Source organism: Phoca vitulina, unplaced genomic scaffold, assembly GCF_004348235.1.
Source record: "Phoca vitulina isolate PV1807 unplaced genomic scaffold, GSC_HSeal_1.0 scaffold41, whole genome shotgun sequence".
NCBI lineage: Eukaryota > Metazoa > Chordata > Mammalia > Carnivora > Phocidae > Phoca > Phoca vitulina.
The window spans coordinates 10,712,946-10,721,477 of NW_022589744.1; the positions used below are offsets into that span (position 1 = coordinate 10,712,946).

The 8,532-nt window shown below is 49.3% G+C and overlaps 1 protein-coding gene across 1 annotated transcript in view; it reads right to left on the minus strand.

The window, feature by feature from the left end:
• Positions 1–1,141: 1,141 nt before the first annotated feature.
• Positions 1,142–8,532, minus strand: part of CD300E (CD300e molecule) — an 8,067-nt gene continuing 676 nt past the window's right edge. The window contains exons 2-4 of the mRNA XM_032429975.1: positions 6,038–6,370; positions 3,609–3,720; positions 1,142–2,777 (exon numbers count right to left, since the gene is read on the minus strand). Coding sequence (XP_032285866.1) covers positions 2,594–2,777; positions 3,609–3,720; positions 6,038–6,370 — 629 coding nt within the window. The 3' untranslated portion in view covers positions 1,142–2,593. The remainder of the gene's footprint in view (positions 2,778–3,608; positions 3,721–6,037; positions 6,371–8,532) is intronic.

The window sequence follows — 8,532 nt, forward strand, 5'->3', positions numbered from 1 at the left end:
CAGCCCACCCAGACTCAAGGGGAGGGGACATAACCCCAACTCTTAACAAAAGGAGTGTCAAGAAATTTGCAGTCCCGTTTTTTAACTGCCACGTGGAATAATATTAATCTAGTGTCTTCACATCACATCAAAGAACAAGGAGCCCGGAAGGGCTGAGCCCCCTGGCCCCAGTCATAAGGCCAGGGAACAGACTTGGATCTGCCCCGGAGTCAGCCTGGGGCTGGCCCACATGGCATCCCTGCAAGTGCATCTGTGTACTTCAAAGGTCAGTTCCCAAGCCTGCAGGGCACCATATGGCCCCAGGTGTAAATAGTAGGCAGACACAACGATGTTCTGCAATTTCTCTGCTTTACTCACAGATCACAGACTGCATCCATGAATTGCATGAACTTATGAATATGTTTTGTTCGGGTCACAATACTTTTTAAATGGAGTTTGTTGCCTACATGTAAATATGAGCAATTTCACTTCTGGTTTCTCTTTTAAAAGCAGAAATGCCAGAAAACAGCGGGTCCTGCATGGAGAGTGTTTAAGACCTTCCTGCAGCTTCCTAGGGCTTCCAGGATACCATTAAAGCACACAGATTAGAAAGGAAGAAATAAAATTGTCCCTTTGTGCAGATGACATAATTGTGTAGAAAATCTCAAGGAATCTACAAAAAAAAAACAAAACAAAACAAAACCAACTGCCAGAACTAAAAAATGAGTTTAACAAGTCACAGGATAAAAGATCAATACACACACACACATACACATACATACATACATAAACATACACACATACACGTACACACACATACACACACACATAGTCCTATTTCTATACTAGCAACGAGCATGTAGAAACTGAATTGAAACACACGGTGCCGTTCACAGCTGCTGGACAAGAAGAAGAAACACCTGGTATAAATCTAACAGAACATGTGCAACATCCATATACTAAAATTTTTTTTTAAAGATTTTATTTATTTGACAGAGAGAGACACAGCAAGAAAGGGAACACAAGCAGGGGGAGTGGGAGAGGGAGAAGCAGGCTTCCCGCCGAGCAGGGAGCCCGATGCGGGGCTCGATCCCAGGACCCCGGGATCATGACCTGAGCCAAAGGCAGATGTTCAACGACTGAGCCACCCAGGCGCCCCTCCATATACTAAAATTTACAAAACTTGGGTGACCTAAGCCAAGGAATATTTAAATAAATCGTGAGAGGTACCATATTATCAACACAGGAAAGATGTCGATTATCCCAATACGATCTATAAGTTTAAAACGATTCCTATCAAAATCTCAGCAAGACTGTTTTGGTAGACAAACTTACTCTAAAATTTATATGGAAAGGTAAAGAAACTAGAATACTTAAAAATAAGTTTGAGAAAGAATAAAGTACATCATAAGCTTCTCTCTTGCCCAGCATTGTGTTTCCTACATCGCCCTGTGTGTGTTTTATCATATGGTCCATATGTGCCTCTTTGCTTGAATTTCTCCTTCTGCGGAGTCCTGGGCCAGTGCCAGTTCTCCTCAAGGGGCCACGAGGGGCCCTGCCCTAGCAGAAGCCATGCCGGGACTCGGGTTCCGAGCGTGGCCACCCAGCCGGCAAACACAGCGCTCAGGAGCTCAGAGCGTTTTCTGGAAACTGGCATCACGAGCTCAGGGAAGGCTTCACGTGGCGGAGACGAGAGGGCTGGTCTAGACACAAGGAGCTGAGTGGAGCCGGGGACGCGTGTTTGTGACAGACTGTGTATGGCCCTGCACACTTCCGGAAGGGAGCCACTGACAAGCATTTGAAACCAACTGAGTCCTTTCCGGGGCTGGTATGCCCCATGGTGGCTGTGGCATCACGCCATCCCCATGGGGATGTATTTCTTCACCTCTGTGTCCTGTGCCCTTCTTTGGAAAACTATGTCTGCTTGTCCTGTGGAAAGCACCAGCTATTGACATGTGACTTCAGCCAGACTTCTATTGAAGTGGACCATCCATCAGCTCTGTGCACAGGAGGCCCTCCCAGTTGGGGAATTCCAGGAGTGATGTTAGGGGCACCTACTACCTCTTCCCACTACTGCTCCAATCAGCGCCAGAGCTTTAACCTGAAGTTTCTCAGTCATGGCCAGCCCAGGCAGAGAGGTGCTGAGCCCAGCCATACACTCCCTGGTCTCAGGGACACAAGTGAGGTTGAAGCCCTGTGAGCCCAAGGATGGAGGCTGTGAGGGGCAAGTCCTCACGGAGCCTCCTGGCTGCAGGAAGGAGGTGGTTATTACCCTGGGGAACACTGAACTGAGAAGCTTTTGTGGCAAGGAGAAGCATAAAGGGCCAGGCTTTCCAGCAACTTCCATAGAATTCTTGCCCTTGGGAGGTAGGCATGAGGGCAAGGAGCTAAGGGATCTGCAGCAGAGAAAGGAGGACCCCGAGCATGAGCCCAGGAGACTCATCCTTCCTGCACCTGAGGACTCAGAGCAAGTGTCCTCTAAGACCCAAGATTCTCCCTCAAGACACTGGAACAGTACCCTCAAAAAGACCTGGGTCCCTCCAGAATCCAGGCACTGCTGCCCCCCTGCCCTGGAGTCCAGAGTCTGAAGGTCTCTCTTGTCCAGTCTGAAGGGCTACTTTCCTGGACAGGCCATTCCTGGGGACGGTGTACTACATTGTGGATTATCCTCATTAGGCTTATTTCCTCCACAGCCCCTCTGAGGCCTGTTCACCCAGAGGACAGCACCCACCAATGTCAAGAACAGGGGAAGCTTCAGGAAGACCAGGAGCAAGAAGTGGACACTGCTGAGCAAGGACCTGTGGGGGGACATAGGGACAGGAAATGACTGGCTCCTCAGGGGGAGGCCCAGGACCCTTGTCTCCCAACCAGTCCCTGTGCTCTGACTCTAGAGCCCTCATAACTCAGGATCAAACCTGGAAAGGACACGTGCCCGGGCAGCCCCTCTCTGGGGCCCCATCACCTCCCCTCCCTTGACCATGAACTGCCCCCGGGAATCCTGTTAAGGAGAGGTGATGGGGCAAAGAGAAGAAGGGCCCAGCAGTGCCTGCTTTCCAGAAGCTTCCTCTCTGTCCTTTCCTCTCACATTTCTCCTTATCAACTGACTTCTTGAAAGCCACCCCCATTCTCACTTTAAAGCCCTGACCCTTATTCTTGGCCCTGCAGGGCCAGACAACAACATGGCAGCCCTTTCTGGGGATCTTGGGAGGAGGAAAACAGCCTGGAGCGAGCCCATCTCTCTCCGTACCCCACAACTAGCTCCTGGATCTCTGGTACAGCAAAGACCTTTGTAGGTAAGCCCAAGTTAGAGCCACAGAACCAGAAGCCAGAGTCCAGAACCAGGTGGGGAAAGGGAGGGGGATGGGTGGGCATGGGAGGAGCTGCATGTCCACCTGAACCAGACTCCTGTTCCCCTGCAGCTGCCCCATGGGGGAAAGCATTCCCAAAACAAGTGATACTTTCTACGTGGAATCCCCATGCAGCCATGGAGAATGTAAAAATCAGGACCAGAACTAGAAGAAAACCCAACAGTGAGGTAAAAAGTCATGGTGTGTTGCCAGCCCCCACCACAAGGTCCCATAAGGTTGCCGAACTCCCTCTTCTGTGGTCCCTAGGCTGTGGGCCCTTACCCTGAGCAGTAGGTCAACACCTCCTTGGTGCTGAGGTTCTGCTTGCTTTTCAGCCCCGGAAAGGCAGCAGGTACAGCTTGACATGTGGTCCTCTCTGTGGTTTTTTTTGGTGCTGGAGACAAATCACACATCAGGTGCTTGCTCTCTCCCCAGCCATGCACTAAGTGCCCATTTGGACCCAATGTTACACACGATCGCCCACTTGCAGAAGGGACTTGAGAGATGCTCTGAAGCTAGTCCTAGGTCACTTCCAGGATGGAGTGAGCCCCTCAGGGACCAAGTGAGAAGCTTCCACAACTGGCCATATGAGCCAGATCTTTCTTTCCATCCCAAGTCTGACTCTGCCTAGGGTGAGAGCAGGGGTCTCTTACAGGCTTCTCCAGCCGAGGAGGAGCCCCAGAGGGAAGAGGAACAGGGGCAAGTCTGGAAAAGATGACTCCACCTGTGGCCCAGAAGCCTGAAAGAGACTGTGGGAGGGGGCTCACAGCACCCTTCAGATGGAAACTAAGGCCACTTTAACTCCCTGCTGGGGAGGAGCTAAATCTCAGGTGTCCAGGCTATTGGTGTAACCTGTGTCTCTGCCCCAACCTCATGACTGCCCAAAAAAAAAGCAAGCCTCCCAGAGGCTTAGCCCTCCCAGTGCTCCCAGGACAGGCTCTGTTTCATCTGACCACAGTCCTTGATGTCTTTGCCATTGGGGATTCATTGAAGGATGTGGCACCATCCCTGCCCTCACACAGGGCAGATGCATCTAAGTAGATGGATTCACATCAATAGAAAGTGGGCACAGGGGCAGAACTCCATCAGATACAGCAAGAGCACAGAGGACTCGGACCTCAGCTACCATCCAGGCAAGAAGGCAGGCGAGAAATGAGGAATGGTGACACCTAGAGGAGGCCACGGGGAGGACATGAGAGAACCCAGCGTTTTTCTAGGCTGGGGTGAAGAAAGAGTGTGGATAATTGATGGAGGAAGATACAGATGAGCAAGGAGGGAATTTGGTTCAAGGGGATGGGAAGGCAAGGAGCTCCAGGGTGAGGAGCCAGCCTCAAGATGATTGTTTTTGAACAGGTGGAGGGAAACCGCCCTCAACCTAGAAGGGAAAGGGGGAAGAATGAGTTAGGCATTGCAGAAGTTTGTAGGGGGAGAAGAAAAGAAATTGAGAGAGTTCACGTCTGATATCCCATGTGCCCTTGGTAAGGTAGAAGAATGGTAGAGTCATATTAGAAACCATGAACTTGTATTGACACCCATAGGCGCCATCTGTGACTTCTTTAGCATACTGCAGCAGAGAGATTTTAGGTAGGAGACCAATTTGCCCTAGCTTGCCTGGGATGTTATCCAGTTTTAGCATGGAAAGCCCCGCATCCCAAGAAACTTCTCAGTCCTACACAAACCCCAATGGTTGCTCACTCTAATTTTAAGATGGATCCAGGGATGAGGGTTTTGAGAGGTGGGTAGGGAAATGGTGCATGGTAAGTGAAGAAAACGTAGTCTTCCATGAGAGTTGGGCCTGGCTTAGGAAGGAAATGAGATCAGGGCAGGGGAGGGGTAGGTAATAAATGGGGAGAGAATGGAGAGAGAGATCCAAGGACTGGAGGCATATGTGAGATTGAGAATAGGGCTAGCAGGGGTGAGGGTATGGTAAGGCTGATGCACAGAAAATTGTCTGAAAGTACAATGCCTGAGGGTAGGGTTCTGGACATGGACCAGTTTGGGGTGACAGCAAGATGTGCAATGTTGCCATGGAGTGGGATTCTGGAGAGTGGAAATGCAGGCCACTGCAGTTGAGAAGGTCCTGGAAGCTGAGACAAGTTACTCATTAAAAACTCCCAAGATGATGACAGGGATTAGGGATGTCGGGGATTCCATAGGAAGCCAATGGAAGGCCATGCCAATGAGAAGAAGGGGATGCATGTAGCCATGTGACACAAATGTTAAAGGAAGCAGGTGGGACAATAATAGGTTGGAAGTTGTGATGGGAGCTGGGAGAATTTGGACATAGCTTCACCACCCTATAGCACATGGGGGTAGAAGAAAGAGCAGCTTCCACTCAAGAAGACTATTTCTTGAAATGAAAGGAGTGAGGCCAATTTCAGGACAGTATAGTAGAGAGAATATTCTGTGAGTAAGCTGAAGATGTATGTATGAAGAGTTTATTTTCTTTGGTACAGGTTTCCAGAGGGCATGGTGGAAATAGTTTTGGTCCAGCATGGAGGGGCCTCCCAGGCAATGGAGTGAGGCCCAGGTCCTGTGAGAGTGAGGGTACCTTCAGCTACACACCCCCATCCATGCCAAGGCTGCGAAGTCGGCCGCCTCTCACCCTGCCCTCATCATAGGCTCTTCCCAACACCACTGGGATGGAGGACTAGACAAGACCCAGAGACAAGACCCATCAGCTTCGCTGCTGGAGTGAGAGAATTTCTTACCTGCAGAAACAGACACATTAACCTGGACTAAAGGGTCAGGAAACCATGTTCTCTGAATTCTACACCAGTAGGATCCAGCGTCGTCTGTAGTAAGGTTCTCCATGGTCACTATAAAGGTGAAGTTATCAGCATGGTCTCTGATAGACACACGCCCACTCCTCTCTTCGTTCTCTTCTCCCTTGGTCTCCACAATCTTCTCACATGTTACGCCGAACTCTCCTCGGCACCAGTATTTGTTATGCCTCTGGTATCCCTCCTCGTACTGACACGGCACACTCAGACAGCCACCCAAGGTGCCTGTCACAGAGCTGGGGCCCGTCAGGGACAAAGAGCCTGGAAAACACAAGCCACATCCCAGGACTCCATCTCAATAGCCCCTACAGCAGCTATCTGCCTGAAGCCCAAGGGGAAAGTTGCCAGGGAGGTGTGGATGGTTCCGGGCTCAGGGATGGGGGCCTGGAGGGACATCTGAGCTTAGAACCTAAGCCAGAGGGTCTGGAGACTATGGCCGGCAAGAAAGGTAGAGACCTGTGCCCTGTGAGCCCAGAAACACTGAGTAACCACACAAAGATCCTGCCCCTTGGGGACAGGGAGAATCAGAACAAAGCTAGAGAAGGAGCAGAGTGAGCTAGCTGTCCTGCCCTGTCTTTAGCCTTTGCAGGCATGAGATTCAGTGACGTATAAAAACACTTCACTTTTGCGTGAGGCTCTGCATGAAGGTTTTCTGCAACTCAGACTTTTTCTGTAGGAGCACAACTTCTTGTTTACTCCACTCTCTAGGTGTTCTCAAGAGAGGAAAAGTAAACCCCTGGCCCTCATTCAGACTACTCTCGAGGGAGGAACAACACACTGTTAGGAAGGGCTGGGTCCCAAGGAGACCCTCACAGGCTCCCTGACACAGGTTTGGGGCACGAAATGACTACCCCCAACCCCGTCACCATCCCCAGGGTCTTACCATCTTTCTTTACCACCTTTCCCCCTTCCCTTCTAGCCATACAACTCTCCATAAATGTAAAGTGGTCACATTTTTCCAAATGGTGTTTGTAATCCCAATGGGTATGGTGGGTGGGAGAATGCTGGAACAGAGAGGAAGGAGCTAAGCCAGAAGCTGGGATGGAAAAAAAAAAAAGAAGAAGAACCAAAATTTCAGTCTTTACAAGTGACTCCAAAGCTTTCATCTGGACCCAGGAGGAACTCTAGCTGTAAATGGATGGAAAGGTGAACCTGTGGGGTTGGAGAGATCAGCCAGTCCACGTGAAGAGGTAGGAAGAAGTTTCCATCTCCAGTTTAACTGCACCCAAGCTAGGGCATTTAGGCAATTTTTTCAGAGTTAAGCAAGCAGATGTGAGGAAGCAGTGATATGCTGGTAAACCAGCTCTGGGCAGGGAGTGAGGCGAGGTGCAAGGAGAAGCCATGGTTCGTAGTGTTTCCTGGTTTCTGTGGTGTAAATACTCTCAGTATGACTAATTTCAGGCTAACAACATGCCATCACTGGATGTAGGGTTGGGAAAATAAGACCATAATCAGCTCTTGTGAGCGGGTGCAAGCCAGCTCTAGCCACTACTGCTTTGGGTGCCCATTTCCTAAATTATGATGATTCAGGAAAAAGTCCATTATCAAAAAAAAAGAAAATATCCATTATCATCGTCATCCTCATTTAAGACATTTTGAGTACCTCCCATGTGTAATGAGATACATCTCTTTTAAATGTCTTTCTGAGTCTAAGATCTCAGTTATGAGGGCCCTGGGGGAACTTGAAGATCATCCCATCCACTCTCTTGTGTTACTGAGAAGAAAATTACGTTTTGACCAGTGTCACCCAATTGGTCTTCTTTCTTTAAACCTCTGCCTTTCCACCCACTATTCTGGAACAGTCCATCATTATGTTGGGCAGGTTCTATGTCTCACCCAACATAAAAATTATTCTACAAACATGAAGAATACCCTCTAATTTTTACCCTGAACTTACTTCCCACAGAGAATGGGCTCTCATGCATGTTGAATGTCTTTTTTTTTTTTTTAAGACTTTCTCTTCCGAAACTCCAACCTTCAATGGACAATTCTTTTTATCTGACTACACCACACCTTGTTCTAGCAGGGGTTTAAGGTGGATGCTGAGGATGCCTTTTTAGACCCTTCTTTAATTCCTTCTAAGAAACCTTTCCAACCCCTTTAAACTAAGCTCTGACAAAACAGAACTATTGCTAATTCCTGAACTTTCCATGATCTTTAAAGAGATCCACACTGTTGCATAAGCTATCCCCACTTTCCACTCAGCCAACTCATTCATCCATCAAGACCAAAGTCCAGTGAAGCCTCGGTGAGGACTTGTATTGGGTCAAGAGAAGTGTTTGGGGCCCCTGTGGTGCACCTCCACACCACATGAATAAATCTCTTCTACAGAAAGTTCTACACTGGGGCGCCTGGGTGGCTCAGTTGGTTAAGCGACTGCCTTCGGCTCAGGTCATGATCCTGGAGTCCCAGGATCGAGTCCC